Source organism: Pantherophis guttatus, chromosome 10, assembly GCF_059756535.1.
Source record: "Pantherophis guttatus breed Tessera chromosome 10, ASM5975653v1, whole genome shotgun sequence".
NCBI lineage: Eukaryota > Metazoa > Chordata > Lepidosauria > Squamata > Colubridae > Pantherophis > Pantherophis guttatus.
In genome coordinates this window covers 21,387,869-21,413,256 of record NC_142072.1, presented here as the reverse complement: position 1 = coordinate 21,413,256, position 25,388 = coordinate 21,387,869, and the positions used below count along the sequence as shown (strand labels likewise).

Sequence of the window (25,388 nt, the reverse complement as noted above, 5' to 3'; positions counted from 1 at the left end):
CAACTGGCTCCAAACAAGCAAAGTCAAGGGGGGAAGTCAGAATCACTTAATGACCACGTGACTCACTTAACAACCATGCTTAACAACCGTGGCACAAAAGATCTTAAAATCGGGCATGACTTACTTAAACACTGTCTTGCTTAGCAACAGAAATTCTCATCCTAATTATGAACGATGAAGACTATCAGGATTATGTTTGTTATTAAGTCTCAGTTCTTTTTCTCTCTTTTTTTCTTTTGGTTCTATTAATAAACTTTCCTTTGTATTAAGCAGCTACCCACCTCTCCTCCATTCCGCTAATTAGGTTTTTCTTCCGGATCCATTAATCAACTTCTTTCTTTCCTTCTTGCTGTCTTCTTTCCCTTCCCCAAAAGGTGGAAACGATATCCGATTCTGACACCGAAAGCCGAAGCTGTCGAGAGTTCCACTCCATCGGTGTTCAAGTGGAAGAAGATAAACGGTATGGCTGGTTAAGCATGCATCTCAGCGCCTGTGTCTCTTCCCTCACACACATACACACAGAGGCAGACTCACACACACACACACACACACACACACACACACACACACACAAGCACACATCATGCCACCAATCCCCTGAATTAATGCAAAAAATTATCAGCCGTATCATCTCCCCCCCCCCCCCCAGATCAGTATTTGCAAGGCAAAATTTCCAGAGAAACTCAAGCAAGAAAAGCTATAGTCATTGCTATAATGCATTGCTATAATACCGTGATGGTGAACCTATGGCACGTGTGCCACAGGTGGCACGCGGTGCCCTCTCTGTGGACACGCGAGCCGTCACCCCAGTTCAGCTCCGTCACACATGTGCGCGTGCCTCCCTCTGGCCAGCTGGTCATCGGGTCTCTGCCGCACATGTGGGGGGTGGGGATAGGGGGCGTGCACATGCATGAGGGTGGGCTGCATGCCGGGGGCTGCTCGCACATGCGTGGGGCAGGGGCATGTGGCATGCGTGGGGGCAGGGCGCATACAAGGGGTCACATGTGCATTGGATTTTGGGGGTTTGGGTTTGTATGCGTGCTTTGGGCACTCGGTCCAGAAAAGGTTAGCCATCCCTGCTATAGTCTGCGATGGGACAATTTAGTTATCTAGGGTTGCTTCACGGCCAAGTCTGAATATTATTGCCCTGTCTTGGGGTTTAACATGGTAGGGAAAAAGCCAGAATGACTTCAGGATGCCTTTTGAGGGATTTCGCTAGGTGATACCCTTTTCAGATGATACGGGAACCCATCAAACATACTCACAAGTAGAGATTGAGGCTTTGACTCTTCAAGAAAGATGCAACGCCTGGGACAAAGGGCAACCCTGCAATTGCAGCCACATCTGGATTTTTTTGACTTTTGACTGCTCCCTCCAATATCTTGCTACCCAGAATAGATCAAATGACAGACCTGTATGGCAGATTAAATCAGAGGTGCACAATTTGAGGCTCCAAGGCAGGGGTGAAATCCAGATTTTTTTACTACTGGTTCTGTGGGCTTGGTGGGCGTGGTGTGGCTTGGTGGGCGTGGCAGGGGAAGGATACTGCAAAATCTCCATTCCCACCCCACTCTAGGGGAAGAATACTGCAAAATCCACATTCCAATGGGAAGCCAGCAGGAAGTCACAAATGGCCATCCATATGAGATCCTCACTTAATGACTTAATGACCCGTGGTAATTCACTTAACGATGGCAACCATGTATGCCAGAATTTCCATCGCTAAGCAGCAACGTATGTGATGTTTATAACTGCATCACCCCATGATGGAAATTCCAGTCCCAATTACCATCATTAAGTGAAAACTATCTGAGAACATACCCTGCATTTAGGGAATGTCATCCAGATGCCAAGAACATTAAGAACTTCAGTTGGGCTGACTTTGGCATTCCAATCTTGGAGTGATTTGGATCTGTTGGACTTCAACTCCCATCATCCCCAAATGCAACATGTCTCATAGACCCAGGTTCACGAGCATTTGTGGGAAGGCAGGCAAGGCAAGTAATATCAGAAATAACAGAGTAACAGAATTGGAAGGGACCTTGGCGTCAACATTCCAAGTAATGCACCCATAGAAAACAAAACTCCGAGGCAAGCGAGTTCCTCAAAGAACAGTTTATTGGATACATCATATTGGTGAAAGCCGACTCTGAAATTTCCCGTGGCTTTCACCTGATTAGAAGTAAAAGTTTCCCCTTTCCCCCCAAGTCATTGGTCACACTGTTCAATCCAGACGCTGGCCGGTTGCTGGGTTACTTGCTCCTCCTCTGGTCAGCCACCTGTGAGAATGTCCTTCGTCCCCACAAGAAAACATTATTGTTTTGGCTACAAAACTCCATCTAACTATTTCCCCCCCCTCCCATCGTTGTGTGGCAAAGCTGAAGCCTCCAAGACAGTGGTGGGTTCTTCCCGGTTCGGCCCGGTTCTCCCGAGCTGGTAGCGGTGACGATATGATGTCACCGAACTGATTCTGCCCCCCCCCGTGCCCTCCCACGCACCCTGCACCCCGCACCCGTTTCATCCCCCATGTTATTCTTACCTTTTATTTGGCCCCACCCCAATCTATTGCTGCCTCCTGAGTCCCAGCTGATGGCTAGAGGGAAAAAAACTGTTTAAACTCTTGCCGCGGGCCTTCAAAGGGCCGCCCTACAGCTGATCAGTGTTAAAAGAAAACAAATGGGTAGACCAGTGCCTGCAAAAATTCATGAGTAGATCAGTGCCTGCAAAAATACATGAGCTGACCCCTGGACAGGTGGGATATCATAGTGGTTTATACAAGACCCCTACATACAGGCTTGGGACAACCTAACAGGTAGTCCTCGACTTACGACCATAATTGAGTCCAAGATTTTTGTTGCTAAGCGAGACAGTTGCTACATGAGTTTGACCCCATTTTACAACCTTTCTTGCCACCGTTGTTAAATGAATCACTTGCAGTTGTTTAGTTACTAACCGGCTTCCCCGTTGACTTTGCTCGTCAGAAGGTCGCAAAAGGTGATCGCGGGATGCTGCAACCCTCATAAATATGAGTCAGTTGCCCAGCATCTGAATTTGGATCACATGAACAATGGTTGTAAGTGTGAAAAAGTCATAAATCACTTCTTTCAATGCCGTTGTAACTTTGAAGTTAATGAACTGTTGTAAATCGAGGACTACCTGGGAATGAGCAGGGACTCCTCAGTCTGAGTCATGGAAGGAGCATTCCTGACTCTGAAAGAAGAATAAGCACTCAAGCCAGAAACTCGGGTTTATAATATTTTGGGTACTGTCTGACCTGATATCCCTGCCATTCACCACCCAGACCCTTGAATTTTGAAGTACCTCGCTAGATACCCCTTTTCTTCTTCCCGTGAGCAATTGGCCAGCACGTCCTCTGCTGCACTCAGTCTCTCTCTGGTCCTTTAGCATCCATCCAACACTGGTTGCCATAGAAACAGGCCAGGAAACGCAAGGGAGGTTGGTGCTCAAACAAGAAAGCATGGAATTTGTTCCTGCTTGTTGAGGGTTTTTCTGATTCTTGTTCCTGCCTCTGGGAGCCAGTAGCTTTGTTGCAGAAAAAGTTGCAGTAAGCTCTCACACTGGATGTAAAAGACATGTTTTCCCAAAATTCCCCATATATTCTTGACATTCTAATTCTTGGGCCCCAAAGTATTCTGTTTCCCTGAAAATAAGACCTACCCTGAAAATAAGCCCTAGCATGGTCTTTTTTTAAAATAATTTTTATTAAACAGTTTGTCTTTAAAAACAGCACAAAAATCACACATATATAAAAACAAAACATGTCAAGACATAACGTATTGAACATTTACATAACATTAATGGTAATTTTACAGCATTTCAAATCGACTTACATATTTTGCTTTTGTAGTTCTCTATCCTATCATTTCTATTTACTATTCAATAGTAGAATAATCGCACTACTCCATATATATATATACACATTATAATATTCATTGTTCTTATCTACACATTTATATTCATTTATATTTACATCTCTTTATTTAATGTTGTTCAGTTACTTTAAGTTTCATCAATATTAAGTTAAATATTTCTTGTTCTGATTTCTATTTTTGAGCCAACTGTATATTTTATTCCATATTTCATAATATTCCAAATCCTCTGTCTCTTTCAACTCCATAGTCATTTTATCCATCTCTGCTCATTCTAGAATTTTCCTAATTACTGTTTCATCTGAGGGTACATGTTTTTGTTTCCAATTTTTTGCGAATGTGATTCTTGCTGCGGTAAGTATGTGCAATATAATGTATTGAAGGTTTTTGTTCATTTTCAGGTCCAGTATTCCTAATAAAAACAATTCAGGTTTCAAATCTAATTTTTGCTTTGTAATTTCTTCCAACCATTTTTGAATTTGACACCAATACTTCCTTGTGATGGGGCACGTCCACCACATATGGTTGAATGTTCCAGATTTATGGTTGCATCTCCAACAATTAGGTGATAAATTGGGATACAGCTTGGCCAATGGTTTTTATGTATGTGCCTAATATAAGCCCTACGCCCAAAATAAGCCCTACTTAAGAGCCTGCACAGCCAGCTTCCTGCCCCACCGTGAGCAAGCAGAAGAAGTGAGCCTCCTGTACATGGAGGGGAAAATAAGATACCCCCTGAAAAATAAGTCTGAGTGCCTATTTTAGGACCCCCTCAAAAAATAAGACCCAGTCTTATTTTCGGGGAAACATGGTAGTTCATACAGTTGTAGAACTAGATTGGCTGGAAAAGGAAACTGCTCATATCATTCAGATTCAAAGATGAAGCAGCTCTGGAAACCATGAACCCCTTCCTTTGTCCGTCAGTGAACATCTAGAACTATCAAACAGTCTCTGGGTTGCACAAATTAGCACATTCCAGAAGAAAACTGACATGTTCCAAGTGAATGGTTTTTTTAAAAAAAAAAAAATCCATGCCAAGCTTCCCATTTTGCATGCCCATCTCTAATATATTTTGACCACCAATCACAAAGAGGGGCTTAGCATTCTAGCCTTACTCTCTCTCTCTGATAATGTCACTGAATCACCCCCAGGTTTTTATGGCCCCCAATGATCGAGAAAGAACTTTATAACATGCATCAATGTCTATGGAGATTTTTGTCCCAAAGCAGGGGTGAAATGTAAAATTTGTTACTACCGATTCTGATGGCATTGTTTTGGGGGAGGGGGTTTGGTAATGTGACTGGGTGGGCGTGGCCAACTTTTTTTTTTTACTTTTAAAAGCATTTTTTTTACAACCTTAAGAGGTTGCAGAAAAAAATGCTTTTAGAAGCCTCTGACGATCAGGCAACTCAGCTGGGATCACCAGAGGCTTTTAAAGGCATTTTTCTTTTCTACAACCTCTTCAGCCGAAGAGGTTGTAGAAAAAAAAATGCTTTTAAAAGCCTCTGACGATACAGGTTAACGGCGCAATCATCAGAGGCTTTTTTTTGTTACTTTTAAAAGCAGTTTTTTGGCCGAAGAGGTTGTAGAAAAAATGCTTTTAAAAGTAAAAAAACAGCTTCTGATGATTGCGCAGCTCAGCTGGGTATGGGGTGTGTGCAGGGATTTTTGCTATAGGTTCTCCGAACCACCTGCCGTCATCGCTACCGGATCAGGCGATCTGGTCCGAACTGGGAGCATTTCACCCCTGTCCCAAAGGTGCTTTTTCAAGAGGCAACTGGACTTTCTGGTTGTTGGGGGGATTTTTTTGAAGACGTTTCACTTTTCATCCAAGAAGCTTCTTCAGCTCTGACTGAAATGATGGGGGATGGAAGGATTTATACTCCTTGCAGACAGTTGGTCATTTGCATCCTTTTAGCAAGTCGTTAAGGTCACCTGGAGGTTTATCTGTGTCGTAAGGGTCACCTGAGTGGTGCAAATGGGTGTGGAACTGTTGAAAGGACCGTGTTGTAGACACGAGATAGATGATGTCATATCCCTCCCTCTCTGTTGAGAGAGGGCCGTTCAGTTTATAACATGCAGTTTCCAAAATCTATGTATATGAGAAAGTTTTGTACCATAGGATTGGGAAAAAAAGAGTTGTTCCAGATGACTCAACTTCGTGGTCAAAGTAGAACCTTCTGAGTTAGGTGGATCAACCCTCTCTCCATTGAATTGCTTTGTGTTATAGAATACCAGGGTGTCAGGCCCTGAACCAAGAATGATGTATGATTCTTCCAAACTACTGTATTTTTCGGAGTATAAGATGCACCTTAGTTTTTGGGGAGGAAAATAAGAAAAAAGCTGATTGGCAGGTGGATCGGCCTCCCGGAATACCCCCAATCAGCTGTTCCCAGAGGTGAATTTTAGCAACAGGTTCCTTGGTTGTGAGCTCTGTGCCTTGCTTTTTTTTTTTTCCTGCTTCTGAAACTTCTGAAACTCTGTTTCAGAAAAAACTTTTTTTCCTGCCTCTGAAAGCCTCCGAAACAGAGCTTCAGAAAAAAAGCCTCTGAATCTCTGTTTGGGGGCTTCTTTTCTGAAGCTTCATTTCTGATGCTTTTTTCAGCCCCTGAAACCTCCATTTGAGAAGCTGGGTGGGGCTACATTCGGAGTGTAAGACGCACCCAGATTTTCACCCTCTTTTTGGGGTGAAAACGGTGCGTCTTATACTCTGGAAAATACGGTAAGTTTTTTATTGTTCCCATACCTATAGACAGAGTCTTGCCAGACTAAAAACTCTACTATCTGCATCTACGACATACTTTGGGAACTATTAGGTTGAGGCTGTCTTCACCCTCGTTCTCTCAGACAAAATATCACAGCTGAGTTGCCTCTTACTCCTCTGGAACGCAGCCCCTCCCTCCTGAGAACCCACCTCCCCTACTATATTGCCTCACACAGGGAAATCTAATCCTTTCTCCTCTTCATCTCAGGCGTGCTCGGTTCAAGCGGTCCAACAGTGTGACAGCAGGGGTGCAGGCTGACTTAGAGCTGGAAGGCTTGGCTGGGCTGGCTGTGGCCACCGAGGACAAGGCCCTTCAGTTTGGACGATCCTTCCAGCGGCACTCCTCCGAGCCCGAATCCACGCGGCAATATTCCGTCTACAAAACCGTTCACACGCAAGGGCAGTGGGCCTATCGGGAGGACTACCAGATGCAATACGACACGGTGGAAGTGCCACGACAGGAGTCCTGGATGGACCGAGGTTCCCGCAGTCTGCCAGATTCTGGCCGAGCGTCGCCTTGCCACCGGGACGGCGAGTGGTTCATCAAGTTATTGCAGGCCGAGGTGGAAAAGATGGAAGGCTGGTGCCAGCAGATGGAACTGGAGGCAGAAGATTACGATCTGCCGGAAGAGAGTGAGTCTCCCCAGGGCCGGGAGGTTGGGTAGCTCCATCTGCACTGTTCCTGGGCGCAAGCCAAACTGTAGGACTCTGTGGCTGAACATATTTTCGGACAAGAAAATTAATACCTAACTAGAGAACGAAATGATGATTGCGATGAGTAGTATCCAACATTTAGACCAATAAATCAAAAGCCATAAATAGGTGCTGCATTTCATGTTGCTTTTAGATTACAGAAAATATCTGGAGAGGCTATGCAGAAATTGTCATCCTTGCGTTACATAAATAATTTGCTTATTCAAACACTTTTAAAAGGGAGAAGTACATCCAGGGATTCCTCTTGAAATGCCTTCAATTTACTTGATTATAGATTGTCCTCCAGTTACAACAGTCGTTTAATGACCGTTTGAAGATACGACAGACCCTCCAAAAAATGATATTTTTGATCTGGGTTTGAAGTTCTGGTGACAAAGGCGCCCCTGTGGTCACGTGATTATATTTTGGGTGCTTGGGAACCGTTTCAATTGGCAGCCTTGTGCAGTCATGTGACTGCAATTTATAACAACTTTGACCAAAATTTCAGCAAAACACACCTGTTGCAGACAATAGGTTTGCTTAACAACCGTGGCATTCAGTTAATGGCCATGAGTTTGCTTAGTGACCATGGTGATTCACTTAACAACCACCGCAAAACAAGTTGTAAAATCCGGTCAGTCATATGATGACCCGTTTAGTAATCAGCCCAACTTGTGACCGTAATTCTGGGCTCAGTTACCATTATAAGGTGAGGACTATCTATATTAAGGAGGTGTTTGAAGGTCCTCTATGACTTGTAGAACCAAGTCTCCAGAGCAGGGGTCTCCAACCTTGGCAACTTTAAGCCTGGGGGACTTCAACTGTTGCCAAGGTTAGAGACCCCTGCTCCAGAAAGCCACTATCACTCTAGCTTTCCACGCATGGATTCAATCCCAAGAAAAAGAAACTCTTTCATGAAACTTTTTCTGGCTGGGAAGTATGGAACCTAACAGAGGTTTCAGAGGGATGGTAAGATATGTCACGGTAAACGACATCAGCAAATGTTGCCTCCTCTCCCACATCCAATAATAAAGTTAGCTCAAAACCACTTCCAAGTGAAATTAAGATATTCTCCAGTATCTTGGGGTAGAAAGTAGAACATGCTGGAGTAAATGCATGGCAGATTTTGGTACAGCTTTCGTATCTATCATTATGGTTGGTCATACAGTCAACCAGATGTTTAGGCTGGATTTGGCATTTTATCCACCATTTGAGTTCTTCCCAAGGACCTGGGATTGGCAGAAGTTGCTTGATGGTATTATTAGTATTATCATTATTGCTTTATCTCAGGGATGGATTATCTGCTTACTTCTGGAAACTCATAAACCATAACTAATGAGCCAGGAGAGAGAGAGGGTTGTACAATAGACAACGCTATCCCAAAGAAAGTAAAGAAGTCAAGATGGCAACTGGGTCATGTGATTGAAACTGTGTCCTGCCTTCTCTCTCATACATACATACACATCAGTGGTGGGTTTCAAAAATTTTTCGCTACCAGTTCAGTTGGGAGGGCTGGAGGGGGCATGTGACTGAGTGGGCGTGGCCAACTTGATGTCACTCATGCCCACACCCACTCAGTCACATGACCCCCCCCACCTAGCCACGTCCACAGGTAAAGGTAGGAACATTTTTGGAATTTCCACCTATCTACCCCCACCCTGCCTTCGCCAGTCATCCCCGTTTCCCCTCCTTTAGTGGCCCTGGCCCTAGCCCCACTTCCTCCACCACCACCGCCTCTTTGTTTGGGCTGCTTACCTTCCACAGCAGCTGCTCCAGAGTCCGGAAGGCAAGCTGACCGGAGTTTTCAGCTGCCCCCAGCCAGCCACCACAGCCGCAAAGTGGCTCTCAAAAGAGGCGGCTGGCCTCAGGCCACCGAAAAATACTGGAGGTTGTGGAAAAAGCTGCTGCCGTGCCATTGCCGTCACATGCACATCTCATTGGACTTGCAAGGCAATGGGATGCACGTGCACAAAGAACATGGTGGCAGGGCGAACAAGCGGCGACCGGAGAACTGGTTCGGGGGTGTGGCCAGCTGGCTACACCGGTTCAGTGACCTTGGCCAAATTTCCTCCAATGGTTCGCACGAACCGGTGCAAACCGGCTAAATACCACCTCTGATACACAGAAAGAGAGGGGGGGCACGAAGGAGAGAGAGAGAGAGAGAAAGGAAGGAAGGAGAGAGAGAGAGAAAAAAAAAGAAGGAAGGAGGGAGGGAGAGAGAAATGCTATTGTTTATAGGAAGTGCAATTCCACAACATTTGTACAGACATGCAGTCCCCTTTCCTACTTTGGGTAGAACTGAGTTCACTCACTAAACTAAGCCAACATAGTACATAAAAGTAAACCCACCCAACTATTTTATTCATGGTTAGCATAATTTTTCATAGATTGTCTTATAACACATAAACAGAACAACAACTGGAAGGTTCATATAGAAATGTATAATAATAGGCAGATATTTTTTTTCCATTCCTGGGGGAATCATTCAAATATGCCCTTGATCCCTTGTAATTAACATGCCATCTCTGAAACATGGAAATAGAATGCATGGGGCTGAATGTTCCCCAGGTAGCAGCAAGCATGGAAAGGGGAGAGGGATTTAATCCTTTCAGCCATTTAGATGGGAAGGAGGAACCTCCTCTGAAGTTGTTATTTGCATCTGGAGGAAATCTGCTGTTGGTGCCAAATTTGGGGGCTTTTTGCCTGTTGTAAATGCCAGTTTTCCAAAGAATTAGCATCTTCTATGTATGACTGTAACTTTGTTGCTTGTACCCTTACGATTTACATTGACATTGATTGTTTCCTGATTGCTTATTTGTACCCTATGACTATCATTAAGTGTTGTACTTTATGACTCTTGATGAACGTATCTTTTCTTTTATGTACACTGAGAGCATATGCACCAAAGACAAATTCCTTGTGTCTCCAATCACACTTGGCCAATAAATATTCTATTCTATTCTATTCTTCCAAGCTTGTTTCAACTCCAGCATTAATAAGCTTCTCTCGATGCTGGTTGCCTTGTCTTAAAAAAATAAAAGATTGCTCTTTAAAAACCTATGCAATGCCATTCAAGGGTCTCCAGCCTTGGCAACTTTACAATTTGTGGACTTCAACCCCCAGAATTCCTCAGCTGGGAGTTGAAATCCACAAGTCATAAAGTTGACAAGGTTGGAGGCCCTTATAAGCTGATTTGTCATGCAGAGGAAGGAACTATCAAGAATCACTAGTACAGAACAGGCTTCAAATTTATCCCAATTGTGACTGTTTCCATTGATTTTCTTGCTTTATCTTGTTCCTGTCCAGTTCTTGAGAAGATCCGTAGTGCGGTTGGCAGTGCCCAGCTCCTGATGAGCCAGAAAGTCCAGCAGTTTTACCGACTCTGCCAGCAAAATATGGTGAGGGGAACATTTGATATATGATATACATTTATATGATGCATAAATAGGCTTTCTTAACGTGCCTTCCAAATTTGGAGTGGTTAAAAGAAAAGTCCAGCTTTCTCCAAGAATTCAGTTTCTGGTGACTTCACGGTCATGTCCAGGGACTTCCTTGGCAACAATGCAATATTAGCTTGCCACAAATTTCTTCTAAATTGGTTGATTTGATGTCTAACCTCTAACCCTGAATTCCTGGTGGTTCCTCCTTGTTTCGATCTACACAATGGTCAGTCTGGTGCTGCCACCTTCTGAGATTTTGGAAGAAAAGAGGGAGTTGTAAAACTTGCCCATGCTACCTGTGAGTTCAGCCAGTTTTCCCTGGGCGTGATTTTACAGTAGATGCCAAGTTGTCATTGAAAATGCCACATGCCATACTGAACCAGAAATGGGCAAAGCCTTGTCTTCTGAATGTTCTTAAACTTCAGTTCCCAGCAGACCAGGAAGGTCTACAGGATGTGATGGTCCAAAAATCAATGAATCAGCCACACAAAGCTTTTGATGTTCCATACTCCACACCAGGGGTCTCCAACCTTGGCAACTTTAAGCCTGGAGGACTTCAACTCCCAGAATTCTGTAAAATTACAGAATTTACATTCTGTAAAATGTAAAATTTGTTACTATCGTTCTGTGGCCGTGGCTTGGGGGGGTAATGTGACTGGGTAGGCGTGGCCAACTTTTTTTTTTTTTAACTTTTCAAAGCATTTTTTCTAATGCTTTGAAAAGCCTCTGCCAATCAGGCAACTCAGCTGGGATCTTCAGAGACTTTTCAAAGCATTTTTTTTACCACCTCTTCAGCCAAGAGGTTGCAGAAAAAATGCTTTGAAAAGCCTCTGAGGATCCCAGCTGAGCCACACAATCATCAGAGGCTTTTTTTTTCTTTTAAAAGCATTTAAAATGCTTTTAAAAGCCTCTGCCAATCAGGCAACTCAGCTGGGATCATCAGAGGCTTTTAAAAGCATTTTTTCTACAACCTCTTCGGCCGAAGAGGTTGTAGAAAAAATGCTTTTAAAAGCCTCTGACAATCCCAGCTGAGCCGCACGATCATCAGAGGCTTTTTTTTTCTTTTAAAAGCATTTTTTCGTCGGAAGAGGTTGTAGAAAAAATGCTTTTAAAAGTAAAAAAAAAAAGCCTCTGATGATCGTGCAGCTCAGCTGGGCATGGGGGGGGGCGCAGGGATTTTTGCTACCAGTTCTCCGAACTACCCGCCTCCATCGCTACCGGATCAGGTGATCCGGTCCGAACCGGGAGCATTTCACCCCTGGTTGGAGACCCTTGCTCCACACTAAAAAACAGGCAAAGCTTTGATCTCACCTTCAAGGATGCCCTCTTCATATTTTTGCCCACATCATGCAATCATTCTTGCAGCAGACCAAAATCTGACTCTGACACCAAACTAAACGTTTTTTTTTCCCTTTCATTTTCTTCCTGGCAGGATCCCAATGCTTTCCCCATTCCCACTTTCCAGGATCTGGCTGGATTCTGGGATCTCCTGCAGCTCTCAATTGAGGATGTCAGCATGAAGTTTGCCGAACTTCAGCAACTCAAATCTAACGGGTGGAAGCCCATTGAGGCTAAGGTAAAAAAGAAGAGGATGAGATAAAACCCCTTGCCCATATTTTCTTTGCTGACCGTACTGGCTCGTGTTTAGTCTGATGAAAGTAAGTTTGCTTCCAAAATCTCTGTCCAAGTAGAAAAGAATTGGAGGGACAGTGATGGTGAACCTTTTTGGCACAGAGTGCCCAAACCGGAATGCACATGAGCTGGAGTGCCGGAAACCCAAATACCAGCTGGCTGGTGCGGATGCCTGTTTTTGGGGCATTTTTGGCCTTTTTTTTGGTCGTTTACAAGTTGTTTTCCAGGCCATTATCACACCGTTTTTGGCCATTCTCAGGGCCGTTTAAGGCCATTTTTGGCCTGGAAAACGGCCTGAAAACAGCCCAGAAAATGGCCCTGTTTTTCAGGCCATTTTCTGGCACTCTAGTGCCCGTGAAACCAGCTGGCCAGTGCGCATGTGCATGCCAGGAAACCAGAAAAGCAGCTGGCGATGTCATGGGTGCCCACACGTGCCATAGGTTCGCCATCACGGGACTATGGCATGAATGAGGCAATGAACAGTGAAGGTCCTGTCTTGCATTTCACAGGAAGTTCTCTAGCTCACTTGTGTTTCTATTGGCTCTTTTTTGATCTGATGTAAGGAAGTTTGATGAAGGTAAGTTTGCGTTTGAAATTTGAAATATCTGTCCAAGTAGAGAAGAGTTGGATGGACTGTGGCTATGTATGAGACAATGAACAGGTCCTTTTGAAGCTCCTATCTTGCATTTCACAGGAGGTTCTCTAAATCAGTGGCCTGCCCGGCTTCTCATCCTTCCTAGGAATGACCTCCAGCCAGAAGTTTTTCCACCAAACATTTTCAAACTGGGAAGCATGAACTGCCAGGGAAACTGCAGAGTAATGGATGTTTCCCAGGAAACCACACTACCAAGAGCAGCTTTCCATGCTCGCCCCACCAATAAAGTTATAACCCTTGAGCCTCATTTGCTCACAAACCCAGAATGGCAGCTTGATGCATTGGGGTCTTTCCTATGAATTCTCCAGAATGGGAACCCCGTGCAATGAACAGTTGCAGGAAATGGATATCTGTACAGGTAGACCTTGACTTACAACCAGAATTGAGCCCTACATTTCTGTTGCTAAACGAAACATTTAAGTGAATTTTGGCCCCATTTTACGACCTTTCTGGCCACAGTCGTTAGGTGAATCACTGCAATGGTTAAATTAGTAACATGGTTGTTAAGTGAACCTGGCTTTCCCATTGACTTTGCTTGTCGGAAGGACGCGTATGACCCTGGGACACTGCAACCGTCATAAATATGAGTCAGCTGCCAAGCATCCAAATTTCAGTCACGTGACCGTGGGGATATTGTAACGGTCGTTAAGTGTGCAAAGTAGTCATAAGTCACTTTTTTCAGTGCCATTGTAACTTTGAGCAGTCACTAAATGAACTGTCGCAAGTCAAGGACTACCTGAAATTTAATGAAGAGAAGGACTAGGGGTCCTGATATCAGTTTTCCAATATTTGAGGGGTTGCCACAAAGAAGAGGGGGTTGGCCTATTCTCCAAAGCACCTGAAGGCAGGACAAAAAGTTATGGATGGAAACTTATCAAAGACAGATCCAACTTAGAATTAAGGATAAATTTCCTGACAATGAGAAGACTTAATCAGTGGAATGGCTTTCCTCCAGAAGTTGTGGATGCTCCATCACTGGAGGTTTTTAAGAAGAGATTAAATACCATATTTTTCAGAGTATAAGACACACTTCCCCCACCCTCCTTAAAAGAGAGTGGAAATGTTGGTGTGTCTTATACACCAAATACAGCCATTTTTGGCCTCCCAAAGCCCCACTCCACTCATCACACGTTTGTGAAAAACAGGCCCGTTTTTGCAAAAAATGGGGCGTGCAGAGGGTTTGGGAGGCCTGCAGAGTCCTCCTGGGGGCCAGGGAGAGCAAAAACTTTTTTTTTCTTACTTACCTCTTCGAAATTTTGGTGCGTCTTCTGCATCTTATAGTCCGAAAAATACAGTAGCCATTTATCCAGAATGGTATATAGAGACTTCTCAAACAGAAGGGGTTTGGATTAGAAGACCTCCAAAGTCCCTTCCAACTCTGTTAAATTGTCACTGTTACTCTAATGCAGAGGTTGTTCTGTCCCCCTTCCTCACACAGGCAAACGTAATACCAAGCATGCCTGCCAATATTTTATTAGGTAAACAGATTAGAATTCTTGGCAGACCAAGGTTTTGGCAGCAAACTGCCGAATGCCTGCCAAGACCGTTTTCACTCCCATAAAGCAGAACAGGACTTATCTTCAGTCCGTTCCAGGAGCAACAAATTATCCACGAGATAAGAGTTTAGTCAATGTTCAGTCCAAAATATATCCAAGCCGAATCTCAGAGATCACAATGTGACTTTCAGGGTTTAACTTTGTCCATCACAAAGCCTGAAGAGCAATCCCACCCACTTTTATTCCTGGTGGGGCGTGGCTCCGTGACTCAGCTCAATCTCTGGCCCTCCCACGCCTCTTCTGTTGCTGCACACGCTTCTCCCTCCGATGCTGCCTGGGATCAAGCCAGGATTCATCATCCTCACTCCCTATCAATTGGTGCTCCGATATGCCTTCCTCCTGGCACATCCCAGGCTGTTCCTCCTGGCCTTCGGATGGAACCTGAGGCATTGCCAGAAAGGAGGGTCCTGGAGAAGGAGGCCTTGTCAGTTCCTCCCCATCACCTTCTGAGTCCTCTTCCTCTGTTAGGACAGGTTCGGGAGTCGGGGTCACAACAGAGGTCTTCAAACTTGGCAGCTTTAAGACTTGTGGACTTCAACTCCCAGAAGTCTCCAGCCAGCTGACTTCTGGGAGTTGAAGTCCACAAGTCTTAAAGCTGCCAAGTTTGAAGACCTCTGCTCTAATGGTACCAGGGACTCTTTCCCACGAAGACACATCTCCTAAAGATCTGCCAATTTAGGAAAGAAAAAAATAAATCGAACTTTCAGCTAAACACTCATCAGACGCTTTCTGCTTCCTTGCCTCGCAGGTGGCCTGAGAGATTTGCTGAACATAAAAGAGAAAGGATTGAGAGACAGCAATCAGGGCTGTTTTTCCTCCTACACACACACACCTCCCTCCCATCTCTGTAAAAGCTGCATTGCTGGCCACGGCAAAATAATTGGGCATTTTTAGTGAATCTTTGTTCTCTTTCATTATATTTTAAGAAAGGAAGGAAGAAAACAGCCAGGCTTCCTGAAAATAGAGAGGTGGGGGAACAGCTCGGAATTTGGCTGAGAAACAAGTTCCAGATTTGGTTTATTTATTTATTTTTGCCATGTGTTTTGTTTTAAGGCGTCTGTTCTTTCGCTCTCCGTGTGTGTGCGCTCGTGTGTGTCTGCGTGCGTGCATCTCAAGCCACTTCCGTGCATCCACTCACAGCTGTGCCTATTTCTTTTTTAGGCACTTCCAGACTAAGGCCAGCACGTCTGGCTCGTAAGGTTGGGTGCTAGCCAGAGGCCTGTTCTCTTTAGCATTTCAGCTTCATCACCTCTTCTAGCATGGCAGAAAGCCACATTTTAAACCCAGATTCTTGACATACCGTATTTTTCGGAGTATAAGACACACCTTTTTCCCCCCAAAAAAGAGGGTGAAAATCTGGGTGCGTCTTACACTCCGAATGTAGCCCCGCCCAGCTTCTAAAACGAGGTTTCGGAGGCTGAAAAAAGCATCAGAAAAAAAGCTTCAGAAAAAAAGCCCCCAAACAGAGCTTCAGAGGCTTTTTTTCTGAAGCTCTGTTTCGGAGGCTTTCAGAGGCAGAAAAAAAAGGGGGGGGAAGCAAGGCACAGAGCTCACAACCAAGGAACCTGTTGCTAAAATTCACCTCTGGGAACAGCTGATTGGGGGTATTCCGGGAGGCCGAGCCACCTGCCAATCAGCTTTTTTCTTATTTTCCTCCCCAAAAACTAAGGTGCGTTTTATACTCCAAAAAATATGGTAGATCTTTCTTCCCCATCTTCCATGTTAAGGGTGCAGAAAGCCAGGATTCTTCCAAATATATGTCATTTTTGCAATTAATTAAGTGGCCTTAACCTTAATTCTTTTTTGTACATGATTTTAATGAACGTTCATATGCATACATTCATGGCTATTCACTCTCCCTCTGTCTCTCTTCTATCTGTCTGTTTGACTGTCTGTCTGTCTATCATCTATCTATCTATCTCTGTCTATCTATCTATCTATCTATCTATCATCTCTGTCTATCTTTCTATCTATCTCTGTCTGTCAATCTATCTATCTATCTATCTATCTATCTATCTATCTATCTATCATATCTATTTTCTCCATCTATTAGCTCTATCTGCTATCTGTCTGTCATCTATCAACCATCTATCTATTATTCCTATTATCTCTATGATCTATCTCTGTCATCTATCTATAGTATGTACCAGAGGTGGGTTTCAGCAGGTTCTGACCAGTTCTGGAGAACCGGTAGCAGAAACTTTGAGTAGTTTGGAGAACTGGTAGTAAAAATTCTGACTGGCCCCGCCCCCATCTATTCTCTGCCTCCCAAGTCCCAACTGATCAGGAGGAAATGGGGATTTTGCAGTAACCTTCCCTTGGATTAGGGAGGGAATGGAGATTTTACAGTATCCTTCCCCTGGAGTGGGGTGGGAATGGAGATTTTACAATATCCTTCCCCTACCACGCCCACCAAGCCATGCCATGCCCACCAAGCCACACCCACAGAACCGGTAGTAAAAAAATTTGAAACCCACCACTGGTATATACCTGTCATCCATTGTCTATCATCTATATCCTCTATTATCTCCATCTATCTCTCATCTATCTATCTATCTATCTATCTATCTATCTATCTATCTATCTATCTATCATCTTAGACTTTCCCTTAATATGTACTTATCCTTAAAAACAATCTGCACTGCAAAATTCAGTAAAAAGGTAACATTTGAACGAAAAGCTTTTGCGTTGTGGATTGGCTACAGAATGAGAAATTAAAATTATCTGCACACACTCTGAATTTCTTCACCATCCCTAATCCTGATGACTTGGGACAGCAGTTTTCGTAATTCACAGAGTGTGTGGCTAAAACGTCCCAGGAACACCAGGATATGGAAAATTGATCTAGTGTGGGAATAAAACTTTCTTTGCTCTTCATTTATCTGCATTTTCTGTCTCTCCTTCTGCATTGCTTCAGCAAAACTAAAGGGAGCCAAAGAGATCATTAAATCAGCCCTGTCAAAATCACATTCTTGTTAGAGCAATTCCATATCCTAGACAGAGAGGGGGTTAAGATGATCAAGAGACCAAAGTTTGTCAGGTTCATTCATGCATCAGGCAAAAGCTACAATTTTAATGGCAATATTTCTAGGGTATCAGAAATATGAAAATTCATGCAGTTGGGCCATAAACAAAGTTGATAGAAATATGGCAATATGCATTTTAAAGCACTTCAGTCCTTCCATCAGAGCATATTTGTGATCAATACATGTGCATAAAATTACAAATTTGTATACGCATAGCTCTCCTAGGCGACAACACTTAGTCAACCTTGGCTGATCTCAGAAGCTAAACAAAATCAGCCTTTGTAGCTACATGACAATTCCAGAAATCATTATCTCCATAGGGTGTGGTCCCAAAAGACAAGATGATGATGTGATCAATGCTCCACCTGATGTTTAAAAGTGGTAGAGTTTTGACACAAGATACAGAATCACCATGAGTCATGCTCAACTCCAGGATGACCTACACATCATTAAAACATGGGTGAAGTGGCATAAGTACAATAAAGTAGCCAGTTTGAACTCTACCCTGTCCAATTGTATGTGTCTGACACTTAACTTTAAAAACACTAGTCTATAGCATCAGTTTAGACAGCCATTCAATGTCCTCTAAGAAATTGTTTTGCAATTATATCGGATTTTGCAAGGGGTAGAGGTAGAATCAGCGACCTTAACGGTGGATGTCTATGGAGATTCTCAGTCATCCAGGTCATGGTTGTCCCAAAGGTGCCTTTTCAAGAGGCAACTGGACTTTCTGGTTTTTCTTTGAAGATGCTCCTTGGATGAGAAGCAAAACATCTTCAAAGAAAAAACCAGAAAGTCCAGTTGCCTCTTGAAAAGGCATTTTTGGGACTTAACAGTGGATGTCATGCTGTGATTACCCAAGAAGTCACAAGTCTCCGAGAAATTGATAACATTAATGATGTTTTAATTTATACTTAAAAACAATGAAGGTTACAAAGGACCTCAGAGGAATATTTCCAGAATTCTGTGCAGGAGTTTTCTAAATCCATTTCTAACTTAATTGTGAACTTCTGTGATGGCCATCTGGAGTGCTGCAAAAGCTGTCTTCTCCTCAGTAGCCACATTTGGTCTTCTAAGACATGGGTCTCCAAACTTGGCCACTTTAAGCCTGGCAGACTTCAATTCTCAGAATTCCCCAGCTTGGCTGAATTCCCCAGCTTGCTGGCTGGGGAATTCTGGGAGTTGAAGTCCACCAGGCTTAAAGTGACCATGGTTGGAGACCCCTGTTCTAAGACACAGGAACCTTTTCAGATACATCTCCTTTTTACCCATGGATGGCTTATACCTTTTCTTTCCACATGTCTCCTCTCTCTCTGTGTGTCTTTTTTTCTCTCTCTAGCAGGAGGAAAAGAAGGTGCCTCCGCCGATACCAAAGAAGCCACCACGCTCCCGGCTGCACCCGGTGAAGGACCGATCTCTGGACTCTGTGGACCGGCAGAGACAAGAAGCTCGCAAGAGGCTCTTGGCGGCCAAGCGGGCTGCCTCCTTCCGCCAGAGCTCAGCTACTGAGAGCGCGGACAGCATCGAGATCTACATCCCAGAGGCCCAGACCAGACTGTGAGGGCTGGGGTCACCTTTTCTAACCCTCCGCCAGGCAGAGCGCACAGCATTCTGGGGATCTGCTGGCTATGTTCCACAGTTTCTTTCAAGAGGATCAACATAAGGATCTACCCTGTCTCTACTTTTTTTAAAAAAAGAAGAAGAAGAACTTCTGAGAAATCCATGAACTTCATACAAGACAGTTGAGAAAACTAAGGTTCTGGCCCTTACACTCATCCCTCTCAGCAGGACTTGGCAACAACCAGCCTATATCATAAGCTGTCCTCGGATCCATCAGGACCCTCATCTCCTTCCCTTCCTCTTCTTATCATCTTTGCCTCCTGTTCCATCAGCGGGCATTATCCCTTCCACTTTAAATCAACCCCGTATATGAGCTTTTCTCACTGTCCTGCAGGCTCGGGCCCCCTCCCACGACCCCCGTTCACTCCACCTCCGTGGGTTCTAGACCCATCAATATTTATATTAAAAAAAATATATATGTATATGTACTTCTATAAATATAACCGAAAGGGCAGAAACTGCCCCCAAGACCACAGCTGTGTTTCTGATGGCGAGAGCTTCTCGTCTCCTCAGGAGACCCTGTTCCCTTCCATATCAGCAGCCCCCTTCTCACCACTCACCTGCACAAACCATACAAATCTCCCTCCGTTTCCACCCACTCACATATGATACGTCTCAAGCTGGGACCATTAGCAAGCAACCAAGTCTTACATGGTGGTCAGGTCGACGGATCAGTGTCTTAGTGAATCTTGGCATGTCACAGTGGTTTCCTAAGGAGCCTTGAGGATAAAACGTCTAGAGAAATTTGCAAAAAAAAAACCACAAAAAAAAGGTTCCTTGGTAGGAGAGTTCAGAATGTTATTTTACGTTAAAGGGTTGGTGGTACCTCTCAAGGGACCAATATCTGATCACATGCATCAAAAGGGACCTGTGGTTCAGACAGAAAGCCACAGTTTTGCTATCCAAGAAGGAAGTTGTTGATGAGAGTCCAAATGAGATTTAGAATAGTACAACGGTAATTATAAAGAATCTCTAAGAAGATCGAGGGATGTTTCCAGAGAGGGCTATGCTAGTGCCTCATTCATGGATTTTTCCAGGGGGGTCCTCCTAAAAATGTCTTCCATTCATAATTCTTTTATGTTATGCCAGGGCCAAATTGAGCTTTTCAAAAGAATCAGTGGAAACTCACTAAGGAGGAAAAAGGAATGTTTACATGGGGCACTCACTGGCCAGAGTTTTTATTCCTTAGAACAGGGGTCGGCAACCTTAAACACTCAAAGAGCCACAAAGGTCCTAACTGGAACTCCCCATTCAATTCTGGAGCTGACTGGAAGTCCGGTTCCCCCATCATAGTCTCCTCCTAGCACGGCGTCCTTTTTCTTTGTTGACCGGAAGTCCGGTTCCCCCACCATAGAGTCTCCTCCTAGCGCAGCATCCTTTTTCCTCTACCTGTCCTAACTGAAAGCCCTATCAATTGTGAAGCCAACTAGCAACAGAGCGCCACAGCAGAGGGATGAAAGAGCCACATATGGCTCCAGAGCTGCGGGTTGCTGACCCCTGCCTTAGAATTACTTTCTACAACGTACATCCTAGATAAGACTTCCCAAACTCAGTTTCAAGAAGGTAGGCTTCAGTTCCTAGAACTGGAGGACTTCAAATAGGTTGAACGTCAACTCCTATTGGCCACAATGGCTGAGAATTAGTGAAGGACACCAGACTCTGGAAGTCTACCTTAGAATAAACAAGTGAATTATGTCCATCAATTCCACATTGGAAGAGATGATTATTGGATGGAAGTTCCCAAGAAGAACCAGGTGTTCTGAGAGCTCCTAGTTCTAATGCAAGGAAAATCAGTAAGTCAGTTCATGGATATTTAAAACAACATCAGTATACAGAGGGTGATGGGACTGATGCTTACTCTCCCCCATTAAAAGACAGAAAATCAATCACAGGGCCACTCTTGCTGAGAGTGACTTTGTGCCATTGATCCGTGAGACTTTCTGGAAAGAACTGCTTGAATTGTTGAATGCTGGGATTGTGTTCAGGGGTGGGTTTTAAAAATTTTAGCAAGGGGTTCTCTGCCTGGTTGCTGGGTGGGTGTGGCCATGGTGGGTGTGGCCTTGTCGGCCACCTGCACCACAGAGGGGGGCATTTTTGCCCTCCCCAGGCTCCGGAGGTTTTCCTAGAACCTCCGGGAGGGTGAAAATGGCCTCCCCAGGCTCCAGAGGCCCTCTGGTGGCTGGAAATGAGCCTGTTTCTGGCCTTCCTGAATTTCCAATAGACCCGTTTTTCACCCTCCCCGAACCTCCGCACGCGCCCTGCACTTACCTGCATCCAAAATGGGCCACGTGGGGACTCCTGGGAGAGGGGGAGTGTGGTCAGGGCCAGCCAGGAGTGGGATTTGGAGGTTCTCCAAACTCTACAGAATCTTAGCTAGAGGTTCTCCCGAATCCCCTGTGAACCCCCAGCAGCGAACCCCTGATTGTGCTGTATTACAGACTGAGACCTGTGGATTTAGGGCTCTCTCAGTTCCTAGCTTATAACCAAAGAATTGACGACACAAAAATGATAGGGGGAAACAGGAAAAACCTAGAAGAAGCAGCTTAGTTCCAGATGGGGTGGCATCGGGGTGGCATTCAGAGTCGTTGGTACCTCCATGGTCAGATCAGAGGGTGAGAGAAATTTTCAGTCAGCAGCTTCTCAACCTTAACGATTTTAAGGCACATGGATACAAACTCCCAGAACTCCCCCTGACAGCGTGACTGGCTGAGGAATTCTGGGAATTGAAGTCCAATTGTCTTAAATTTGCCAAGGTTGAGAAACCCTGACTTAGGTCTTGGATCCCAAAAGAAAAGGACAGCCTTATTGCCACAGATCCTTGTTTTCTCCTATTCTCAGCAGTTATTAAGAAGAGAGAACAGCAGGAAAGAAGGAAATGGGAAGGAGAGCCAGAACAAAGTAGGACATTTACCCAAAAAAGAACCCTGAATTACCATGCCTCCCCCCCAAAAAAAGAATAAATTACAGCTACAAAACTTCAAGCCATAAACAGATACCAGAATTCTGTTCATTCGTCAATGTTCCTAGTTTCTCAACAAAGAGTTACCAATCTCTATTGAATGGAGTATACCAGCTTGGATAAAGTAGCATTAACTAGTTTTTGACATGCCCTCCAGAGGTATTGAATTATAGCTCCTATCATGCCCAGCCAAACCTTCCTGAGGTCACATTCAGATCCAGGAAGACTGTGGTAGCAGGATCCCAAATATCTGATTGCATCCACATAATGCTTTAAGTTGTTTGCTGAAATATCCCATTTGCTTGGTTTTGCTGCATGTTGAAGCATAAACTAATAGGCTTAGACAACACACAGGTAAAGGTAAAGGCAAAGGTTTGTCAGACACACTGTCCAGTTGTGTCTGATTCTAACAGTGATGCTCATCTCTATTTCCTAGCATAGGGAGCCAACGTTGCCTGAAGACATTTCCATGGTCATGTGGTCAGCATGACTATATTCCGAGGCACACAGAACACTTTTATTTTCCCACCAAAGTGGTACCTATTTATCTACTCGCATTTGCATGCTTTCTAACTGCTAGTTAGAGAGGAGCTGGAGCAAGTAATGGGAGATCACCCCATAGCACGGCACTCAGGTCTCAAACCCAGGCTGTCAGCTTTCCAGCTGACAAGCTCAGCATCTTTGACCATTGAGCCATCATGCCCCACCCCCCGCTTACACAACACACTAAGCCACCACAAAAAGAAAAGTGAAAACTAACCAAGCTTAATGATTGTGTGAATGCATCTGCAAGGTGTTTATCTAACTTAGTTAGGTTTCTCATGTATACACAACCAATAGATGATCTGTTCTACAATCATCTCTCATCCCTCCGTTGCCAAAGGAAGTTACTAAAAACAAATATTTTAAAAAGATTGACATGCATAACCGTGAATGTCAACTCTTTGCATTTGGTCTAGTATGGCAGAAGCCCCTGCAGGTTCCCTGGGGGGGAGAGAGAAAGCAAATAAGTTGGTTTCATAAAAGGATTTTCACACAAGACAATTCTTAGCCTTTTCTATTGACTTCCAAAACCAATTCAAATTCAGATTTTGGAAAAGAGAACCAGAGTCCTTCTGGGCTTATTTCAACTTTGAACGTATTACTTCTTAGTCTGATAGTTTATCTCCCAGAATTGTATTTATTTGGGTTTCCACTTCTGTTATAGTAGTACAACTCTGCAGAGTATATCACATGTTGAACGAAGGCATAATATAATTTGTTTGCTTTGAGCTTAGTGTTGTGTAAAAGAGGAAGGAAAGACCCGTTATTGGTGCTGGTGAACGATAATAACAGTGCAGAAGACACTACGAAATATTTCTGGTGTCTAGTCCAGGGGTGGGCAACTGTGACCCTTTTACAACCTGTGGACTTCAACTCCCAGAATTTCTGAGACAGCTTGGCTATCTCAGGAATTCTGGGAGTTGACGTCCACAGGTTCTAAAAGGGCCACAGTTGCCCACCCCTGGCCTAGTCCATTTCCCAAAAAGATGTCAAAGGCTAAGATCTTCTAAGAGTGGGACATCTCCTACGGTTCCTGAGATCTGAACTGTGAGAGGTCCTAGGAGCTTACACAAGGTAGTGGTGTCTTATCTGACATCTTGCGTGATCTCAGATAAGACAACCAGTTTTGTGTGCATGTATGTGTGAAATCCAAATCTTTTTACTACCAGTTCTGTGGGCGTGGCTTGGTGGACATAGTGTGGCTTGGTGGGCATGGTTTGGTGGGCATGGCAGGGGAAGGATACTACAAAAATTCCATTCCCACCCCACTCCATGGGGAAGGATACTGCAAAATCTCCATTCCCACCCCACTCTGGGGCCACCTGAGGTGATATTTGCCGGTTCTCTGAACTACTCAAAATTTCCGCTACTGGTTCTCCAGAACCTGTCAGAACCTGCTGGATTTCACCCCTGGTATATGTGTGTGAGAGAGAGATATCACAAAACTGGTTGTCTTGTCTGACATCATGCAAGATGTCAGATAAGACACCACTATCTTGTGCAACCCCCTAGGACAGTGATGGTTAACCTTTTTGGCATCGAGTGCCGAAACGAGCTCATGCGCGCACACGCTGGAACCCAGAATACAGCAGCTGGCTGGTGTGCATGCATGTGGCAGCCAACTACTCTTCCAGGTTCCGTCATGCACATGTGCGCTAGAACCCAGAAGAGACCAGCTGCCTAGCGCACATATGCATGATGGAACCTGGAAGAGCAGCTGGCAACAGTGTGCATGCCCAGGGAGAGGGCTCTGCATGCCACCTCTGGCACACGTGCCATTGGTTCGCCATCACAGCCCTAGGACTTCTCACAGTTCAGCTCTCAAGAACCTTCTACTCTTAGAAGGTCTTTGACATCTTTTGGAGGATACACACACTCTCTCTCTCTTTAAGGATATATATATATATATATATGTAAAGTGTTTTCCTATCGAGACACCTGGTCTACCCCAGTATGTGGGAGGGAACTTAATCTCTCCCCTGGCTCAAGCTGATGAAGAGAGGAGAACTTGTGGCTCAGAGGTTAATACAACTGCCTAACATGCAGGCAGACCAAGTAAGGGTATGGCTAGCTGATGAGAGCTAAATAGCTTGAAATAGATCTATGCTAGTCTCCCTTTATTTCTTTATCAGCAAAATATAAATTTGAGATATATATATATATATTTAGCTGATCATTTATATTTTGCTGATAAAGAAATAAAGGGAGATTAGTATAGATCTATATAATATACTTTGAGGACATAGGGAGGGCATGAAGAAAAGCCAAGTCAAATGATCAGGTTCTATGCTTTCCTATCATAGGTGAAAAGTTACCAACGTAACAGCCATGGAAACCAGGGATCCATGATATATAGAGCCATTCAGAACACTACCATTATGTGTCATGGATCTTGGGTTTTCATGGCTTTTATATGTTGGTAACTTTTCACCTACGATAGGAAAGCATAGAGCCTGATCATTTGACTTGGCTTTTCTTCATGCCTTCCTTACTTCCTTAAAGTCCACAAGAGCAGGGGAAAAGGAATGCCTTTCTGGGACATTATTCAACTCTGACACCATAGCATCCTCAGACACCGATGCAAATATTGTCTGGCACATCAAATAAGGG

At 44.3% G+C, this 25,388-nt stretch overlaps 1 protein-coding gene across 4 annotated transcripts in view; it reads left to right on the top strand.

Moving 5' to 3' along the window:
* Window positions 1–19,751, top strand: part of DLGAP3 (DLG associated protein 3) — a 307,850-nt gene extending 288,099 nt beyond the window's left edge. For 2 of the 4 annotated variants that reach the window (XM_034413387.2, XM_034413385.2), the window contains exons 7-11: window positions 375–460; window positions 6,863–7,287; window positions 10,654–10,745; window positions 12,220–12,363; window positions 18,999–19,751. In XM_034413387.2, coding sequence (XP_034269278.1) covers window positions 375–460; window positions 6,863–7,287; window positions 10,654–10,745; window positions 12,220–12,363; window positions 18,999–19,217 — 966 coding nt within the window. In that variant the 3' untranslated portion in view covers window positions 19,218–19,751. Of the gene's footprint in view, window positions 1–374; window positions 461–6,862; window positions 7,288–10,653; window positions 10,746–12,219; window positions 12,364–18,995 lie in introns of all 4 variants that reach the window. The other 2 variants (XM_034413386.2, XM_034413383.2) reach the window with 1 other exon arrangement.
* Window positions 19,752–25,388: the final 5,637 nt, after the last annotated feature.